Source organism: Phalacrocorax carbo, chromosome 4, assembly GCF_963921805.1.
Source record: "Phalacrocorax carbo chromosome 4, bPhaCar2.1, whole genome shotgun sequence".
Taxonomy (NCBI): Eukaryota; Metazoa; Chordata; class Aves; order Suliformes; family Phalacrocoracidae; genus Phalacrocorax; species Phalacrocorax carbo.
In genome coordinates, this window is record NC_087516.1 from 56,492,550 (window position 1) to 56,513,405 (window position 20,856).

Sequence of the window (20,856 nt, forward strand, 5' to 3'; positions counted from 1 at the left end):
ATATTAAAAACAAGCTAAAATTGTAATCTATCATGGATCCATTTTGTTTAAGATCCATAAATCTTTGTAGGGAACACAATGGTTCCCTATAGAGAGGTGATCTTATTAAATTGTAACCTGAAACCACAATGCAACTTCAGCTTCAACATTAGTTTCAGAGTCAGAGGATATTAAAACAGAGTAGCATGGACAAGTAATCCGCAGAAAAGGTATCAGAAAATAAATGGAATAATACATATATGTCTCAAGACCTCAAGTTGTTGGTTTTGGGGTTTCGTTTGTTTGGCTTTATTTTTGTTTGTGGGGTTTTTTTGGTTGATTGGTTTTTTGCGCTGCGATTTATTTCAGTCTAGTCCTAGTAACACATATTTTAGGTGATTGTCCAGATGTTTTATGCTCTGATTCTAACAAGGCACATCTCTACTAACATCATAAGGAGGTGAAGAGAACTGAAAATCAGCATTTCCTATATCATAAGTTACCTAGTAGGTAGGTTTACTTTTTCTGATTTCCTGGCACAAAATGCAATGTTTCAATTTTCCACAGATATTACTATTCACACTATTATTTTTAAATATTTTATTACTAAGTTAAATAATATGTTAATAGTTAATGCTCACATAGTTCAATGGATTACCAAAAATCAAAGCTATCTTGGATTTTAAACCAAGATGTTTTGTACAAGAAATGTGAAATATGGTTTAGCAACCATAATTTAACTTCAAAACAGTTCTAAATTGTATTTACACAGCAAAGAAACTGCCTCTTGCAAAAATCTAGAGTGAAACTCGGATCACGCATATATAAAAATAATATACAGAAACATAGATACACACAGACTTCAGTATGCAAACTCTCAAAAAAATTAAGTCTGAATTTTACACTCTGAGTAAATCCAGTTTAAATCCTGGGTTCATTCATTCTGTTGCAGAACACAGCTTATAACACTATCTGTTTGTGAATCAACATCCAAGTGTATGTACACTGAGTAAACTCTAGAAAAAAAAATTTAAGCATAGAGAATTCTTATCTCTCAGTGTTTATTTCAGTGCATCTTACCTCATGATCTTTTTGTGTTTGTTTTTCCAGTGCTTCAAATTCATCCATTTCTATTTTTTCCTTCAGTTTCTCCTTTATTTCATTTATTTCTAGTTTCAACTGCTCATTTTCCAATACTAGGTTATTAAAATTAGCTTGCAGGACATTGACCTCATTTACAGCAATATCCTGAAGAAACAGCACAAGAAGCTTTAGAAGTTGTTGCTGGAATGTCAGTATTACTTCTAGAAAATACAGAACAGACTTACCTTTTCTAGTGCTAATGCTTCACAGAGTTGCACAGATTCTTCAAAGTCTCTTTGAGTCTAGAAAAAGATTCGCTCTCTGTTAACTGATCTACAAGCATGTTTATATTATATTCTTGTTGCTTGTCTTCTCACAGCTAGTCCTATTTAAACACCAAAGCTTACTGGATCATTCTCCATAGAACCATCCCACAATTTCAAAGAGATGTCTGAAGAGTAGTTATAACTGGCTAGAAAGTAGGTTTCTTGGACATATAAAAGAATATTGGTGTTCTACAGAAGGGTAAGAGTGACCTTACTAAGAAGCATGTAATGTATATGCACTGTATTTGGCAACCAAAATAAACTGTGATGTTACCCAATTCATGTTAGGTCCAGCAGTCCATTCCACTTCTGAAATTTGATCAGGAAGCATCAGACATTGGTTGTCATGTTCAGAATTCTCTAACACAGCTGACAAGAAAGATTTATTAAGAAAACAGAGTAGCAGTAGATTTTAAACTGGACATCAAGAATTATTTTTTAATCAAATTATCTTATCACACTGGAAACAATCATTCAATGGCAAAGATGTAGCACACTGAGTAGGACTTCCGAACATCATTAATTTCTCTCATGAAAGGGAACAACACCGAAGTTCAAGTCCCTACACTTACGCTGAGCACCTTATAACAAGTTAGTGAATACTAAACCAAATCCAGAGTATATACTTAATTACATACTGGGAAAAGTCTTAAGTGTTAAGGAAAGAACCACTCAACAGTATCCTCCAAAGACTTAAAGAAAAAAGCGTGCACACACACAACCCAATAGAGAAAAACCCCCAGCAATCCACACACAAGCAAAAAAGCTTGTCAGAAGGATAGGTTGCTGAACTGTATTATCTTACAGCCTTGTTACAATACTGTTCAGTTATTCTCTTGTCTTCAGTTCAACTTTCTTTGTCCCTTGCTCTTCCAAGAAGTCCTTGAGTTTCTCTATATCTCAACCTGATCTTTGAGTAATAACGTCTCTGTTCTTTTTGAAGATTTTGGAAATTCACTCATACCCCCTTTACCCCCAACTCCTTTTTGAGGGGAAGAGCACAGTTTGCACAAATAGTCTCTGTTAAATAACTTTGGCTACTTTTACAAAAAACGGAGGGTTGGGGTAAACCGCATGGCAGAAGTATTTATAGACCCTGCCTGTTATCTCACAGCTCTTACCTTTGGTTTTAACAAAAGCTCAATATCCAGAAGAGGAGACAGGGAACCCAAAAATGTGATTTCCTCAGAAAGCGTGTACAGGGATATTTGGTATTGTTGGGGTTTTTTTTGCTTGTTTTGTCTTTTTTTAAATTTGTGCTATCAAAGAGTCAACTCATTCCCTTTGGAAAATTAAGTAATGCTTGCAAAGCCATCCAACATAAACTTGCTACATATCATTTCACCTGCGATAGTAAGATTCATGCTCCCACTTTTTAAAAAAGATGAACCTTATTTCCAGCACAAGAAGCACCATTGTGCTAAAACCACTTCCCTTCCAGGCAGCATTCTTTGCTGGCAGAGAAATGTAATTTTCTTATGGGCTACAGGTAACTTTCAACACTGGGTTCAAGCAACATAATTTTAGCATAGAGTCAACTAAATGCAGCTTTTGTATTATTAAGAAATTAATTTGCTTTTTAACTTAGATTTATTAAGAAGGGATTATTTATCATTTCAAAGCTGCTTTGCAGAGTTTCCTTATTTTTTCCTGAATATACTTACAATCCTCCAAGTCTGGTAGTACAGACAAAGACATTTTCATTTTTTTTGTTTCAGCCAGCCTTGGTTTTTCAAAGTCTTCAAAATAGCTCACATTCGCCTGGTTTATTTTACCAGGAGCCCAAGTAACTCTTCTTCTTCTCTTGGCCTTTAAAAAAGTATTTACATAAAAAAGTGACACAACCAAAGCACTAAGGAGAGAGTAGATGTTGCATTAGGCTAGTTCCTATAACAGTAGCAGCAGCTAATTAAACAAGGTTTTCAGTTTCTTCAAAATTGAACTACAGCATAACAGTTAAAGCAAAAGTCTCTGCAGTTACTTTCACTGCAACGCAACACTGAGTTGACACTCCCTGAGAAATTATTTTAAGAGTTACCCTGTTAAAAATAAGAAAGATTATGTGAAAACTGCCTAATCAAACTAATTCTTCATTGTCAATATAACCCTACATATTTAATATCACCATGTGCAAAGTATTTCAGAGTTAACAAACATGATCTAGAACAAATAAGATGCTTACTTTAGAATTCTGTTTTGAGGCAAAGGAGGCAGAAGTCACCAGCATCTCAGTCAAGTTTCGTATCCTATCTTCCTGTACTTTTTGAAGAGAATTTTTTTCTTCCAACAGCTGGGCCAGCTGGTCTTTTTCCATTGCATGAATTTGAGTCTTCGAAGACACCTTCCATAAAAAGAATATTAATCAGACTGACATTTTAAGAGCACAAACTACTCCTGTAGAAGATAGACAATTACTAATTTTTAAAAACAACTACACATATATTCTTTTAAGTCTGGAAGAGCTGTCTACAATTGTCTAAAGATAAGACTAACAATTCAGTCTACAATTTACCTGTAGACTTCATATTTAAAGGGGTCAAAATTCCCCAATACAGCCTCAGATTTTTCTAGGAAAAAAAAGAAGCATTCTTTTCAGTGTAACATAGTTTAAGATGACCTTCCCATGGTGCCAGAAGCTCTTCGAGGAGAGCATTACAGAAAGCTACTCTAGTGCACATGGTCTCTTCAAATTTGAAGTACTGAAAAATTATGCTATTGTAAAGCAATTACATTACAGTAGCTAGTTTTCGGGGCAACTTTATCATAGAGTAATTCAAAGTTCACACGGCATTTTCCAAACTCTTCTGTTTTTAAATAAGTACTGTCTTCATGACCTACTACATCAGAAGTTAGTAAACACATTTCTAGGTGCAAGTTTATACTGCAAATTATCTTTAAAAATAAGAGGTCCATTATTTTGCCTTAAACTTTTCCTATGACTATTTTTTATTTGCAAAAAAAATATACACATCTTTTGATCATCTAATCCACCAGAATAGGAAAATCACAATTTTGAACATACTATGTTTTATCTTTTACGATCTAAGCTCTAACAAGACTTGCAAGATTGCTCCTCAACTCCATAGACTTTTGGAGAAAGATGAACACGAGAGACTACACTGTTTGATGGGAAGTTACTATTGTTCATTTTCTAAATGTATCTTCTGCCCATACATGACATAACTTTTGCCAGTGATCTTAGACAGTTGCAGCTTCTTGCAACTGAAGTTGATGTTAAACATGGGGAAGGGGAAAAAAAAAAAAAATTGCGATTAGAGATTCCAGCTTAATTCATAAGAAGTTATTGAATGTCAGTTACTTATTCCTTTTGATCTGTGGCAATATAAGAGCATGCTATAAGGCATGACAAATTTCTACTTCTTAAATGAATTAACCTGCAGGAAGAAAACAGTTCAGTTAGTCAATCTCATCCAGTGTTAGCTTTCACACAGATATGCTGACTATCATCAGTTGTTCTAAACTTCACATCACCTTTTCGATTTCTATCTTATTGACAGAAACAACAGATATCACTTTAAACAGTTTACCTACCCTTCCAAATTTAACTGGTTTTGGTTTAAAACAGAACATTTGCAAATGGCTATCAGTACTAAGGGTAGGCTAATTTTAATAAGTTATTACATACTTCCTCCAGCTGCTTTTTCAAATCCAGAATTTCTTTGCGGTATCTCTTCAGGAGGGCATCATCATCAAGTACCTCATTGACTTTCGGAGTATTCTTCATTCTTTTGGCTGTATTAGCAAACTGGAAGAATATTTTCTCATGGGCAATAGTTTGAGAACAAATACATCAAAAGATTTATTCCATCTCTCATTTCCCAACAGAATTAAAGGGACAGATTATTAGATAAAGAGCAACATATAATAAAGGACACAAATATTTACATTTGCTTATTTTTCATGCATTCTAAGCTTTGAAAAGTTAACTTTTCTTTGCTCGATATCAATACCTAAAAAGTAAGCCTAACATTTAAGCTAAACTTTACCAAGTTATTTTTCTATTTAATCAAAAAAGCCAGGAGACCACCAAAAAAGGAAGACAGTCCTACCTAAAGAATACAGTTCACAAATAGTTGTTATCCGCCCTTCCTATCTAACATCTTGTGTTAGCAAAAACTTGTTGTTCTAACTGTCTTTGGAAAAGGCAAATGAGAAAATAGAGGTTATCTACTGCCAGCAAGGTGAGAGAAGGAGCTTTGTTCTAAATACCAGAAAACTCTAGTTAGACAACCTAGTACAAGATGACAACTGGGAAAAGATGCTGTGTACAAAACAAGTATTTCAAGTTCCAAGTCCACAAAGGACCCTTAGAAGATTCAAGTGCCTACAGATCCAGTGGATTGCATTTTCCACTCCTCCAACTCGTCTACAATGAAGCCTTGAGTCAGAATAATGCTTGAAAACAGATGAAAAGTTTTACCTGAAGAGTACTGAGTGTTTCATCATAAGAAACGGGAGTAATTGTACAAATAATAACAGTCTTAGCATTTCCTCCAAGGGAGTTCTGCAGAATTCGAGTCAGCTTGCTGTCTCTGTAATTTATGAAGCTGATGAAAGAGGGAAAGGGAAAAAACAACAACAACAAAAATTTAATATTTTTGTATAGAAAAACCACAGTAAATCTTTTTAAAGGTAATGTTATTTGAAATAGTTACCTACATAAAATAGGATTATATATAGAGTTTAATTTCTTAGTTTATTAGTGACTTCTCTTAAAACTGATATACAAGCACAAGTGCTTACCCAGAAGGGTCATCACAAAGTTTTTTGATAACTTGACCCAGAATGAACAAGCTCCTGTTTATATTGCAGCCTTCTTTCAGTCGGACACCTGGGTATCACACAGTAATTTTTAGTTATTTTTTTTAAATTTAAAACAACATTAAGATACATTTTCAATCTGTCAAGCTTTTGTGCTAAGTTATACTCAGAGGGATTATCCAAGAGTTAAATCTCAAGTGCCACAATGCATTATGACCCATCAGCAGCCAGTATCAAGTCCTTTGTAATAGCTGAAATGTATCAAAAGCTATCCTAAACATGAATAATCTTTACATAGTAAGTAGCAGGGGCTATAAGAACTTTAACTTGGTTTCCTGTCTAAATTGTGCATATGCCCATATTTACATGTGTAAGTAAACCAAACCAGCCCTAGATACAACTTCGGGGTAAGTTATTCCTTGAAGAAGAGAATATTAACTTGTGTTTCTCTCGGATCACTTTTTTTTAAATTATAAAGGCTTTTTTGTGTGCAGCTTCATGCTGTCATTGCTAATGATCAAGCTTCCTCTTATCTAAAGAGTGAGCCATCTAGTCACTCTTCACCTTTACATGTAAAGTCCCTACAAGTTTCTAATGATTTCTTTACTACAGGTGAATCTTTACTGATTTATCTCCATTGTATTAGTTCAGTGCATGACTGTTGCTGGACCAGCCGTTCTAGAAAAGCCGTATTACTACCTGTTTGCACTTTACAGCATTTTCAGTATTTTCCTGAGTAGATCCTGCCCCACCAATGGGAAGAGAGATTTATAAACAATAAGTAGCACAATAGCACATAAATAATTTCCCTTCAATCACAGTCTCTCACAAGGGTTAATTAACAGAAGTGGTCATCAGGAGAGCCTCATTTAACACTCACCTTCAGAACCTGTTTGACTCGCTCTTTCACTGCCTGCCAGATCTACCAAGTTCTGCAAATTCATTAAATATTTCACAGGTTAGTTCTGAGGCCATTTAGTTTTAGATCCTCTTAATTCTAAATTTCTGCTAGGAATTTCATAAGCTAAAGTTACACTTAGAAAAAAGCAACAGCTCTGTCATTATTGGAAGTAATCCATACCTACTACACACATACCAACCAATAATTTCAAGGTACATAAGGACATAGAATAAGCTTGTACAAACTCCTAATACCACCCTGAACAGTGTTTCAGTCTTGCAGTGCAATTCCCCTACACTCAGTAACAAGAAGATAAATATAGTTTCTCAGTAAGGAAGTGTTAACTACAGATTCAAGCTGTAGGAAGCTTCATAGAATCATAGATCATCTGGTCAAATCTTTCATGGGGAAGAGAGCCTAGATGAGATTATCTAGCACCCTGCCCTGATTCAGCTGTATGTCTCTCCTTGCCTGTCATTGTGGGGATAAGGAAAGGAAGAAATTAAGTACCAGAGGAAAAGCCTCCCTCAGTATGGTTCCAAGTCAGCTAGAACTTCACAGCATCCCATAATGATTTGCCTGAGCAAGTAGCCCTCACTTTAATGAGTTTCCATTCCAGAAGGGTAAAATCCTGGACTAACTCCAAGCCGCAACAGACCAAACAGGCCAAAAAATCCCCTATCTCCCCCATTACAGTAAAACCTAGTTATACTATATACATAGGTACATACATATACACTGGTACACATGCTACCTATACTAGAGGTTACTATGAAGTCAGTTGGAACAGAGAGACAGGGTGGAAGGTGGTGTAAGAAGAGTAGATCCCATAAGCTACAGTGAGAAAATAAAGCAGGCAGTAGTTTGCTCAGATACTGCACAAGCAGTGTTTACATTCATATCCCAGAGCTTTTTCATATGAAGCCAGAACACAAATCTCTTTCCAGAACATGACTGACTTAATGCTATTCCCAATTCTGAATGAGAGTGTGGATGTGGATTTTAACAAGCTCAGATGCTTTCATATTGATTTCATTCCTCCAGTTGATATGGATTCTTTTCTGAGAATCAAGAAAAGGCAGCATAAAGAAGGCTTCAGAAACCAAAACACTCCCCTGGAGATCAGCAGCTTTTTGCCCCCAGCTTAGAATATTTCATACACTAGTAATCTGAAGAGATGCTAACTAGGGTTACTTTTGAAAAAATTAATCCTCTGGCAATTGCAACTGTAGGCCACATGTTCTTTTAACAACTACTAAATGTGAGGATAAAAGAAGTCTCAAGGTTACCCACTTTAGAAGTCAATTCAGTGGGTTTGTCAGTGGTCAGGAGCTGCGTGTAGGGGTCAGGAACTTGTCAGCAGGGGAAGCTGTGTTTAACAAAATGCCAGAGCACTCGACAATAGTCCCTTGAGCTCATGGGAAGGCCATAACACTCCCCAATACAGCATGAATTGTCTAGGAACTATTCCCATGTCAGAATCCCTTTGGTGGGAAGATATCCGCTAGATAACATCCCAGGAGTCTCCCTCTGTATAGATGATCCAGAACATTATTTCTGCTTGAGAAGTGTCTGGCAGAAGTTAACAGCAAAGCATGCTCGTAATGTCATTATATCTTCTCTTAAACAAGTGGTAACAGTAAATTTTCTACTTAAATGCCTATTTAATAACTTCTTGGAATACAGCTTACCAAGTGGGATACCATCACTGCTCCATCACAGTTTGCATTTGCAGGGTCACTTCGTTCTCTGCTTTCAATGATCTAGAAGAAGAGGGTGCAATAAAGTGTTTGTCACTTAGAAAACAGTAAAACCCCTCCTAATAGCGAAACATTTTTTACCATTCTGAAGATAGTGTGAGAACGGCTGCTGTGTTCATTCATTTTTGTTTCTCCATAATGGCGATTTTCTGTCAAAAAGCAATATTAGAATACTTCTGCTTATATTATGATAAACTGGAAATAACAGACAAAAAGTACCATTTTAAAACTATATGAAAAATACTGATTTCTGAATATAATCTCAAAGAGGTACCCCATGATTCTAGCTGTATCCGATTCATCAATGCTTTTCTAAGATGGCATTGGCTAAACAACTCACTTTCTCCTTTTCTGATCCATTCCATAACTTGTTCTGGGGCAACCACCACCTCTTCAATCAGATCTTCTACATATGTATTCCTCTTAAGAACAAAACCAGAAATTAATTTCACTGACCTCTAAAACTCAGTTCAATACATTAAGTTAACATTACTAGCAATTATTATGGTATTTATTAATTTGCTTCCTTCTTAAAAGGAAGTACCATCAGTTGAATGTCTTCACTCTGAACACAGGGAACAGGGAAAGTTTAGACCTTTATCATAACTGCAGCCTAAAGACATGGGCATCAAACAAACAAAGATCTAGAAAGTTCCTAAAAATAAATCTGGTAAGGGAAATATCCTTCTGGACATTTTCTGAGGGAATCCGGAAGTGTATTTCTCAGTAAACGTTAAAAGGCCATAATCGTACAACTGGTAAGTTTCCCTTCCTCCCAAGTTCCAAAAGCACTGATCATTTAGGGCATTGAAAGAAAACAGACCAACCAACCCACCTCACCCCCAAAACAACAACAAAAACCACCCCAAACCAAAACACTGATTTTTATTATTTGCTACAAAACCTAAAGAAACTGATGATGGCATTATATAGATTTATTTTTCCCTGCTGATCATCTTACTGAATAGTTCTAGTCTGATGGTTATTCTATGATTACCAGTAGAATAAAAGTATCTATGTTATAGATGATATGAAGACAGTATTAAAGTAACTCTGCATATCTGCTGAAGACTTAACACATTGAGCTAGAGGCTTAATATGATGCTTGTAGAAGTCTTATTAGCTAGACAACTTGCAAGTATTCACTGCCAAAGTTAAATAACACATACTATTCTGGAAAACTTCAGGGATTAAGCCTACAATTACAAACATTTATAAAGATAAACCAGCAACAGCAAGGCCAACTTCACCGTTGTTATTCTACTACATCAAGTGTCCTTCTGGTAATTCTGAAGATAACAATCATACAATTTGACACAGAAAAGTTTGGAACTAGATGCCTCTGAAGGCTGGTTTGGTTTTTGCTTTGGTTTTTTTTTTTTTTAAATTAAACTTCTTTCACTCCAGGCAAGTACAATACTTAGCCTACACAACATCCACTTACATTAACATCCTCACGAATTCCCAGAGGCTTCTTTTTCCTGATGTCACAAAGCAAGTCTGTAATGGTTTCATTGTAGATTTCCATGTAAGAAACCCTTAGCAAGAATTCTCTATCTGGAATCTAATGTTCAAAGGAAGAAAAAAAAAATCCAAACAAACCACCAGACTAATCAATAGACACCTTTTAACACAAGTACTCTGAACAAAAAGGTATATGTTTGGATATCATTCCACATATTTCTTTCCCCATTAGCATCTACTAATAATCATTTTTCTTCTATCCCACCTCTTCGCAGCTGCATTAATGGTATTTCACTTTTCGTAGGTTACAAAAATAAGATAACTTTCCTACAAAAGCGTGACAACAGCCACCCCACTGCTGCTGCTGCTTCTCCTGCCTGCCTGGTAGAGAATACTGGGATGAGGAGAGGCTGCACAATGGACTCAAGGATGACAGCACCATGGAAAGTTGTCTTGGCTTTAGTTACTTTTTCAGACCCCCTAATACACCCTCACCCTCCCCAAAGGAGCAGTGACCATTTCATATAACTGACAATAAGTACCTGATATCCTCAAGGCAGAGTCAAGTGCTCTGCAGATGATGTTTTGGAAATCACTGTTTTAACCTACACCTTCTCCTTACTTCCTATTAGCGTTAAGCAATTAGCCTATGATTCTTTTGAAAGCCTGAAATAAGTAAGTTGTGTCATACTCTTCCCACTAAGAAAAGTCTTTAATACGGGTTTTTTTAAACACAAAGCTTCACATTACCTTATCTACCACATTAATGAGTAAGCATCTGTTTATACTTGTAATCAAGGTTTAGGATATTTGCAAGTTTAACAACACCCCCCCAGTTTTGTTCTGACTGGATTCCAACTAATAGAGTCCATTTTTTTTAATAAGTGACATCTTTGCAAGGCTAGCAAAGCAACTGTAACATATTGTCCAATATAAATTCATTTACTTCACAAGCTCCTTCATATGAAAATTAATATTTCTGTACAATCACAAATATTACTAGTCCTTTCAGCCACTTCAATTTAATGGAATTGCTCACCTCACAGATAATTTTGAAAACATGTTGAATTGCCTTAGGGATAATGCCCACAGAATCTTCATTTCCCATCATTGTGTATGTCTTCCCTGAAGCAGTCTGTCCATAAGCAAAAATTGTGCCTAGGAAGATGGTTAAATTTTACTAATTACTTGTGATCTACATTACAAACAGGATTTAAACACAGTTTTAAAACTTACCATTATAACCTTGCACAGCTGACTGTATAATTGGAACAGCTACTCCTTCATATAACTGCTGCGTGTTGTCACTTGAGTGGAAGACACGATCTTAAAAAAAAATTAAAGGATGTAAATCCACTGTATTGCAAGTCAAACCCATGCTGTCACCTTACTCAGTATCACTGACTTCACATCCAATAAATGCACATCAGATTGTTTGTAGGATAATTCAAACATAAAATTTAATTGTGACACTGCTAACGCAGGCTGTCTTCTGTTTTAAAAAGAAATATTAAACCTAGAACCAAGAAAGATACAACAGACAACAGAGAAGCCAAATAAAAAAAACCTAAGAATGATGGACACAGTTAAATAGCCATCCCATTTAATCCTAAAACCCGTTATGACTAGTTTATCTATGATGAGCATAAGCCTGACAAGGCAGGCTACTTGTTAAACTACTAGCTTGGGAACATGGTTTTATTAAAACCATAGTTTGAGAAAAATCTTTGTAGTGGCTACATTCATGTTATCAAATAAAATGGATCAGTAGGAAGAGACTCAGAGTGAGGCAGTTAGTTATGAGGATCTAACATCCACACCAGGCACTTTTCAGTTTTGGTTCCCCCCCCCCGCCCCTTCTCCCTAAATGCTCTGGACTAGCCCTAGTCTAGTCCACTTGTAACTGGAATTCACATGAAAAGAATCCAGCTCAGTGTTCCAAAACCACTCTACAGCACGAACCAGAACAGAGAAAGCAGGGTCCAACAGGAAGATGACTTCAAAAGCACATTCCTAAAACCGAAATTGTGTGTGCCTCAATGGCAGTCCTTCAACTTTATGAAGCTGGAAAAAAAGTTCAGGGACATCGCAGAAGGCTAAGGCCCTTGATGTTAGCATGCATTCAAGCAGTGGAGTAATGAAGGTCCATATAAGCATCAAAAGAAAACAATCGCTTTCATATTCTTACCGTAACTGAAGACTTTTGTCCCATTAATTTCGGAAATAGTATTATTTTCACTTTTCCAGTGGAATGACACTTTATCCTCCAAAGCATTTTCTCTAAAAGAAGAGATATCCTGTTAGCTTTATTAGGTTAGGACCCTGCTGCTGCAACGCGGGCCTGCCCCCCCACCGCGAGCGCCCCTCTTCCCCAAGGGCCCGCCAGCCCTCTCCGCCCCGCCCCACTCCTTCCTCAGCAGGCAGGGACGCCGCCCTTACGCCCCAGCCTCCCCCTACTCGGAGGGAACTCCCGGGGGCCCAGCGGAAGGCGAGGGATGGGCACGGCGACACCGGGGGGAGAGGCCGAGGCCGCGGGCAGGGCAGGACCGCAGCCTCCCCGCCCCGTGCCCGGCCCGCGCCTCACCTGGCGATGAGGGGCCGCAGGCGCACGCAGACCGTCACGGCGCCCTCCTCCGCCATCCCCGCGGCCGCTGGGCGCGCACAGCTCACTCCCTCCTCGCCCGCCACCACCGGCCCAGCAACGAAGCCACCCAACCGCCACCGGGGTTTGAACTTCTCCCCAGGCCGCTTCCTATTGGCCCGCGCGGGGCGGACGCCGCGGCGGAGCGTACCACTGGCCAAAGGCTGACGGGGGGGGCAGGGGGCGGTGCGGTGAGGGCCGGGTGGGCGAGCGCCACCCTCCCGCCGAAGGCCCTGCGGTGGTGCCGGCCGGTCGGTGACTGCATAAGCTATCTACTGACTTTAAATGGCATCTTTTCACACACAGAAGTGACGTTGTTCTCTAACTATGTTTGTTTTTAAATTTTGGTTTAAGTAAAATTTGTATAGGTGTTGAAGTGCGGGTTAGAAAAACAAGACAAACGTTTGGCAGATGGCGGTTAAGTTAGTTCAAAGCAGTATTATTATTGGAAACAAACGGACCACGTTTGCCTACTCTTCTACGAAAAGGCTACTTTATTGCGTTGTCTTGCAGTGAAAGCAATGCAGTCTTCAGGCTAGCGCGGGGGGCCTGGGAGGAGGGGAAGGAGGGGAAGATGGATGCAAAGAAAAACCTACAGAAATCAAAAAGGAAGGCATCCTCCAATTACATTTCTTTTAAGGTCAACTAATTTATGAAAATATTATTAATGTTTAAACTTTCAAAATAGAAATGTTTCCCCCCACATCTTAATCATCTTCCTCCTCTTCATCGTCCTCAACATCATCTTCCTCATCTTCCTCTTCCTCAGCTGCAGCTAAGGCTTCTTCCTTCGCAGCCCTGAAAGCCAGTTCCTCTTCCAGAGTGGGGTCTCTTGTCTCCGTGATTTCTGGCCCGCTAGGGTATTCTGCTTGCACTGGTGGAGGCAGTGCGGGAGCATGGTTCTCTGGGCTGTATTTGTGACCCCAGCCAATGTAGATGTTATCAAATTTCCTGAGAAAGAAAACTGAAAGATCACGTATTCTCCCCCCAACAACAATGGTGGAGATGATGTCAGGCATCCTTACTCTGCTGTGTAAAATGCCACTGTGGCACAGATATATTATAAGAGAAGTATTTAAAAGACAGTACCATGTGTGGAGGAAATGAATGAACGTTAGAACTACAAAATGCAGTAATTTATGTAAAAAGTACTACAGACTCAAGAACATAGGTTATAAGTCAAGGACTGTGCCCAAATACTAATGGGACATTTATATCCATTAACTTTATACTAGCCTTTCCAATGATTATTCATTTTCAGTATTAAATACATATTTACTGTTGCTATGGGCATTTAAGTGTCCTTCTCCATCAGTCTCTGGAATAGTTAGAATTCAGCCAACGAATTAATAATAAAGCAACTTTGACTTCATTAGATGGGTATCTGTGTTTAGCCTATACAGTTGGTTGTTGTAACCATGTCAACTAGCTACTCACTTGCCAGCTGCAAAGGCATACGCTCCGGGCCATCGGTTAGACTGGAGGACTGCAACAGCATATTGTGGGATCAGGTTTGTAGAAGACTGAGCTGTCCAAGCAGGGATGTTTTGAATTCCTAGAGGCAGTGAAACACACAGTCCATTAATAAATTGACTTAAGAGCCTCTATTTAAGAGGTTTTAAAATATTAAAAAAGTATTTAAGGCTGAGCTACAAGACTTTCCCAGAATTCAAGCAATAGTTATAATAAGTTGCATGTTAGAAGATCCAGAAGTCAGAAACAATAAATGTAGGTGCTGTATTAAAACAGGTGGTTTGGATGTATGGGTAGGTAGCACAGGATTGCTAACAGAGCAATGTACAGAAAAGATCATGCTCCTGAAATTCAATAGTACTCACTGCTTTTTGTTTTGTCAAGGACTGTTTATTACTTATGGATAAACCATATAGTTACATATTACCTTGATCAATGAATGGAGAGTAGGAAAATAATTTACTATTGATGTAATCTAATATGCAGGTTCCCATATTCCCATGATTTGCTGCAGTAATATGCTACACGATCTAAATCCGTATATCTATGCATGGGTGTACGTATATCTATTTATTTACACATGCACGCACAGTTTTTTTTGTCTAAAATGTGATGGAAAAATAGCTGAATATATTTCATGTAGTGAGCTGTCTTGAACTTGCAGTAGCCTGACAAGTCTGAAGTATTTTTTCCCTTTGTTCTCAACAAGATTGTTAACTAGTAAACCCAATTATTTCAGTTTTATTGTCAATACTGTTAACCGTTTTGCCTTTGATCAATTCTGTAAAAGAATGAGCTTACCCTACAGGGGCAACCTATATTGCTCCATGAAGCATCAGAGACCTATAAATTCAAGTATTTACTACCTAAATGCCAACATTACTAGTGGCTGTCTATCAAAAGATTAATATTCCATGAAGAATACCTTCATCTTCAGAGAGTGGAGTAAGAAGAGGAGGTCCTATTTCTTGCTGTAGTTCATCTGGCTCCTCTGCTTTCTCCTCCTCTTCCTCTTCTTCTTCTTCTTCCTCTGATTTTTGAAAAGGATTAAACCAAACACAGCGACCCTATAATTGATATGGAAAAATAATAAATACATGTAACAATCACTGAAAGAATGCAATCCAGTTAAAATAATTGGCGCAGGCACATGCACACACAGTTAAGGGAGGGGGGGAAGAAAAGAAAAAAATATATTCAGTAATTGGTATATTGTTGGCAGAACACTGTATTCTCTTGGCAGAGTGTTCCCTATATCCCTCATTCCTCCCTCATCCCTGCTTAATATTTCAGAATATCCTTATACCACTGTCATCGGCTTTTTGTTGTTTTGTGGCCTTCAGTTCCTTGCCAGTTTGTTTTATATCCTTGCTAGATTACCAGTTACTGCAAACTAAGAGGTTTAACTTACAGACTTTGCCCCTTTCTTTTAAAGTCTGCCTTGTTATTTACCTACTAGTCAGAGGAATGTAACAAATGTTCATAAGATTCTAATGCATATAGATTTTATTCTTATAACTTTTGCTTTGCTGGTAATATTTTTAAACCTTATTTCCTACTATTTGCTGTTGTTTTACACTAGCATTCTTGAACTGGTGACTGGCCAGCAAGTCATCCAGCAATCATCATCAAATTAGCAATACCTCTTTCCAGCACTAGCCTGATACCACAGCTTTCAAGGTTTTTCATGTGAATGTTTCACAGCAGAAAGTAAAAAATGAAAAATAAGAAGAAAACATCAAGTAAGTTCCATTTAGCATACAATCATAAGCTGTCTGCATTTTAGCCTTCTACCCAAGAAAAGAGAATTTAAAATATTTTGGTCAAGTAAGGACTTCACAAACGAAAACCTAATATAGAAGACTACCAGAAATTATTGTTATCTTTCAAGGCCCAACTCCCTACTGTTATCTAAAGATAGGTTTCGATCTCAAGCACACACCATTGAAAAAAGTACTAAACCTAGAAGGTTCCTAAACATATCTCTATAAAATATATAAAAATATATGCCATATGTAAATATATGCAACATATTTAGATATTATAAACTACATCAAATATATTTTCTGTAGAAAAATGTTTCAGTTGAATACTATTTCTGGTGAATAGTTCAAATGTGCAGGTGAGGAGTTTCATTTACATTCTGAAACCCTATTAGTGCCACAGTGTGAATGGTATCTGAGGTCCATGTGAGCTATGCCAGAACATACCTGCTTTAGAATACTCTGTCCATGGTGTACCCACATGGAGAGAGAATCCACCATTTCAGCCACTGAAGGGGGTTGAAAATCGGGGTTTTCTTCATATGTGTCTCTTCCTCCTCCTCCCTCCTCCTCTTCATCTCCTTCTTCCTCTGCAAACTGGTAAAATCCAATGGGAGAGATGTGGGTTCCCGCTGAGATCCGAGCTATCTGTGCACGCAGGTAATTGGCCTCATTTCCAGGGAAAGGAGGAAAGCTCACAACAGGTGCATCCAGCCTACCGGTGAAGAACTTCTTGATTTTCCTGGCACAGACAATCTGGGCTGGTGTCACTGGAGGCAACTTCACCCAGGGTTTTCCTGGCTCATTACAGACAAAGTAGACATATTTATTAGCTCCAGTCCCATTTTCCTCTTTTGGGATGACAGGTGGGGGCTTATAGGTAGACTTTGGTGGTTCATCTTCTTTTTCATTCTTCTCATATTCATCTTCAACCTCACCCATCCCTTTCCCTCCTTCCTCAATACCTTCTTCATCTTCTGTTTCCTCCTCCTCTTCCCCCTCATGGTACTGTACTTCAGCTATAATGTAGTTCATCTCCAGGCCCAAAATTTTGCCCCAGAAGCGACAGGTCCGGACTGGCTGAACGCTAATTAGTTTTTTAAGTGCAAGGAATATGTGATAGGATTCATCTTTGCTCAAGCCAATTCCAGCCTGTTCAAAATAAAAAGCTGTTTCCATCACATTAGGTAGAGGGGTCTCTCCCTAGGAAAGAGGATCCAGAGTTAGAGCTGAAGAATGGTATAATTATCTATTTGAAAAATTAAACGTTATCCACTGAATGTTATACTTCATTTTCCTACAGTGCCACTCATTGTCTCAAAGTCCTTTGCAGTCATTCATTCACTACATCTGCCACTATCATTTAGAAAAATTAAAAATGCCATTTTAAGGGAAAGAAGAGAACACAGATGAACTGATGCATTTAGAATATGGGATTTCAAAATTCAAACTCACTTTTAATGACTGAAAAACAAGGAAAGTCAGAATTCTTACACAGGATCTAAAAAGGACTTCACTGCTAGGGCATGTCAGCTATGTAGGAGGCCTTGATGCCTGCAAATCCTGTCAACTGTGTTTCCTTGTGTTTGTGGCAGATGCATTTGGGGAAAATATAATACATATTTTATATGTTTAGACAGCAGACCAGCAATATTTCTCTGGAGTGAATGCTGCTCTTTTGAACACGTTGGCATAAAGGTTCCTGCATTTTTAAAAATTCTGGCCCCTGCTCTTACTGAAGTCCATAATAAGACTCCAGCTGGCTTCAGTGGAAGCAGAAATAGGCCAATAATGAAGATTTCATTAAATATTTCCATTTGCTTTATCACCCCTCTCTTATTTCATGGGGGTAGGGGTGTACCATACACAGACATATTAGAAGTTGTACATGGCAGGGTAGGGAATTTGGAAGAAGCAGTGCTAGTTTCATATGGAACTTCTTTGGCCCTTCCAGCTTTCTTATATCAAAGGAAGACAGACAGGAGTATGAAAAATTCAAAATTCATTTCAGAAATACCTTACTTTTTTCCATTTTTACCACTGTATACTCCTACTGTAGAATAGTCTATGGAAAAGATGAAAGAGTGTCTCTTCTGTTGTTCGTATTTGTATTCTGCAATGGCAACTCATTTGAATATATACAGATAACTTCACATGAAAATCAACATCTTGTTGATTAGTTTCCCTTGGTAATTATAAGAATTGTCTTAATTTTTCGTTGGATACAAATGTTTCTGCATGTAAGCAACTGAATACTGAAAAATCCTGTTTTAAGAAATGGGTTTTCAATTCTAGTAGTTCTTAATTATAATTTTTTTTTTTGAGTTGGAGAAGGACAGACTGGAACCAAAGGTGGACCTGGAAGATCACAAAATTCTCCATTCTCTACTTTAAAGAAGCAGCTGTGCACAATATTCTCAAACTGGTGACCAGGATTATGGTCACTTTAGGTAAAGAAATGTCACTTTTCGATCAAGAAAAAATTTTGGATGTAATATTCCGTGTTGAACTGGCATATGGGAGATACTGTAAACTTTATTTTCTGTTCATCATCTCTAGAACATCTATGACTTTAAAGGCTCAGGATACTAAATTTACTACAGGAAAAAATCCCAACTAAGTAACCAGGTGGGTTTTCTTCTTCACAACTAGACATGGGACCAGCTCTACTATGAAAAGGGTACATGGTACAGGGGCTGCAATTATTTATACTAGCATGAGAGACAATACTACAAGGAAGACCACAAATTCCTTCCTTCTTCCTTCCCATTCCTGCCATCCTCCCATCCATCCCCTGGTATACATAATATTTTTTCTCTGGTAATAACTCACTACCTCTTCTTCTAGTTCTTCATCTCCTTCTCCATTTGCCTTGAGGAACAAAGCTTTACGCTTTTCTGCAGCTTCAAATGTTGGAAGAATCTCATGTTCATCTCGAAGAGTGTCCATTTTTTTCTGAAACTGAGCCCACTTCACATCCTTGCTGATATTCTCAATTATGTCTACTGCATTTGTGGGCTGTTCATCCAGGATCTTTGTTAGCATATTAGCAAGATGATCATATCTGTAATATAAATGTAAATATTATTGGCCTCTATTCAAAAGTCTTAGAATACTATGTTTTTGATATAAAAAGTAGAAGCTCATCACCTGGAGTTTGGAGAAATTGCTGGAATAGTTAGGTGAAAGGGGATCATGGTGCGTTACGGGAAATTAGACTTGAAACTAGCCTGATAATAATATACTTAGGAGTAGTCCCATCTTCCATTTTTAGTATGTAACGCACCTGCCTCAGGGGCTGAAACTGAATTTACAGTTGCCCTTAATCAAATCAATTTCCCTTTGACCTCTATAAATTCACTTAGGAATTTTGATTCTGAAAGATTTTGGACACACACAAGTATCACGTGGCGATGAACTATTGCATTTATAATATACTCTCCCATTCTGTATGTACCTGCCTGGTATCCCTCCCTTTCTTAACATAACCCTTTGCCCGTTTACCAACACTACTTTTCTGTCCACTCATACTCCCTACCCCTTTCAGTTGTGTCCCTTTTTCAGACTTACAAGTTCATGCCAGATGCTGTGCTGCTCTTCAGTAAAAAGGCTTTTGCGTTCTGAATTGCCAGTGTTCGGGATTTGGGATCGAGTATCTGATCATCATATGGGCTGTATCCTGGCTGATAGAGACCATAACCTGGTTCATGTGGCTGATAGGGGCCATGCCCACCGTCATAGGCTTGATAGGGATCTTGTCCTACTGCATATGTCCGATAGGCACTTTTCGGTTCTTGTGTTTGGTACGGGTCTAATCCTAGCGCGTAGGACTGATACATGCTTTGCCTTGACTCCTGTGCGTGGTGAGAGCCTTGTCCCAGCAAATATCGCTGGCTGCTGTTTAATTCTGGTATCTGTAGCTTGTAAGAGGCTTGTTCTGCTCCGGGTGGACGGTAGAGGTGTGGACTCGGTGACTGCGACTGATAGAGTTCGTGTCCTGGTGCGTGGGTCTGGCCGGCACTTCCTCTCTGGTCTTGTGCTTGGTGGGGGTCTCGGCCGGGAGCAGGTGGCTGATAAATGTGCTTTCCCAGCCCTTGCGACTCATCAGCCCCTTGCCTTACATAGGAAGCTGGTCCCGGTTCCGACTGCCGAGGCTGATAAGGCTCTCGTCCAGGCCCAGAGTCCGCCAAGGGCGGCTGCCCGGAGTCCTGCTCGGGCCCGGGCCGGTCCCTGCGGCCCCACTCCTGCTCTTCCCGCGGAACAGCCCGGGGCGGGGGGTCCCGGTGAGGCTCGGCCATGGCCTGGCCCGAGGGGTGCCGGCCGGACCGGGGACGCGCAGCCGCCCCCCAGCCCCTCCTCAGCCGCCCTGGGCTCCGCTCGTCGCGCGGCAACGGCTGCCGCCCGCGGGGCGGGGCGTCGCCGGGGTAACCGGCCGCCGGTGCCGGGGAGGCCTTCAGGGGGCGGGGGCGCCCCGGCCGGGCTCGCTTCCCCCCAGCCCGAGAGGTTTGGTGCGTTTCCTGCGTGGGAAATCCCAGCGAGTTGCCCGAGCTGTTGCCTCTTTTTCTAGAGGTGTTTTCAAACCCTGCTAGCCTCCTTTCGTCATGGTGTGCAAACCGTGAGGTGCTGTCGGTACGCTGCTGCTTTGAACGTCAGCGGTTCAGTAATCTTTCAGGTGTCTGCTGAG

The 20,856-nt window shown here is 39.1% G+C and overlaps 2 protein-coding genes across 3 annotated transcripts in view; both read right to left on the bottom strand.

Annotated features, from left to right (window-relative positions):
* Positions 1–13,043, bottom strand: part of CENPE (centromere protein E) — a 38,011-nt gene extending 24,968 nt beyond the window's left edge. Inside the window, exons 1-17 of the mRNA XM_064450041.1 lie at positions 12,880–13,043; positions 12,484–12,575; positions 11,532–11,621; positions 11,335–11,453; positions 10,276–10,395; positions 9,172–9,253; positions 8,913–8,980; positions 8,763–8,834; positions 7,051–7,102; positions 6,153–6,240; positions 5,830–5,956; positions 5,035–5,154; positions 3,571–3,729; positions 3,053–3,197; positions 1,663–1,757; positions 1,308–1,364; positions 1,060–1,227 (exon numbers count right to left, since the gene is read on the bottom strand). Coding sequence (XP_064306111.1) covers positions 1,060–1,227; positions 1,308–1,364; positions 1,663–1,757; positions 3,053–3,197; positions 3,571–3,729; positions 5,035–5,154; positions 5,830–5,956; positions 6,153–6,240; positions 7,051–7,102; positions 8,763–8,834; positions 8,913–8,980; positions 9,172–9,253; positions 10,276–10,395; positions 11,335–11,453; positions 11,532–11,621; positions 12,484–12,575; positions 12,880–12,935 — 1,710 coding nt within the window. The 5' untranslated portion in view covers positions 12,936–13,043. The remainder of the gene's footprint in view (positions 1–1,059; positions 1,228–1,307; positions 1,365–1,662; positions 1,758–3,052; positions 3,198–3,570; positions 3,730–5,034; positions 5,155–5,829; positions 5,957–6,152; positions 6,241–7,050; positions 7,103–8,762; positions 8,835–8,912; positions 8,981–9,171; positions 9,254–10,275; positions 10,396–11,334; positions 11,454–11,531; positions 11,622–12,483; positions 12,576–12,879) is intronic.
* A 360-nt stretch (positions 13,044–13,403) lies between these two features.
* On the bottom strand, positions 13,404–20,561 carry LOC104047981 (radial spoke head protein 6 homolog A). 2 transcript variants are annotated; one of them, XM_064450844.1, is made up of 6 exons: positions 19,743–20,561; positions 19,008–19,236; positions 16,620–17,375; positions 15,335–15,476; positions 14,374–14,491; positions 13,404–13,887 (listed from the first exon to the last, which is right to left on the bottom strand). In XM_064450844.1, the coding sequence occupies exons 1-6, from the start codon at positions 20,468–20,470 to the stop codon at positions 13,644–13,646; spliced, it is 2,217 nt and encodes a 738-aa protein (XP_064306914.1). In that variant the 5' UTR covers positions 20,471–20,561; the 3' UTR covers positions 13,404–13,643. The 2 variants fall into 2 exon arrangements, with proteins under 2 accessions (XP_064306914.1, XP_009506668.2); XM_009508373.2 differs by having other exon boundaries at positions 19,005–19,236.
* Positions 20,562–20,856: the final 295 nt, after the last annotated feature.

Bases quoted from the DNA above. Each gene is read 5' to 3' on its own strand.
- LOC104047981 (XM_009508373.2), bottom strand. From the start codon at position 20,470: ATGGCCGAGCCTCACCGGGACCCCCCGCCCCGGGCTGTTCCGCGGGAA. The intron at 19,237-19,742 runs GTAAGTCTGAAA...TTTATATTACAG, and splicing joins ACAGCATCTGGCATGAACTT to ATATGATCATCTTGCTAATA. The intron at 15,477-16,619 runs GTATGTTCTGGC...TATCAATTATAG, and splicing joins GACAGAGTATTCTAAAGCAG to GGTCGCTGTGTTTGGTTTAA.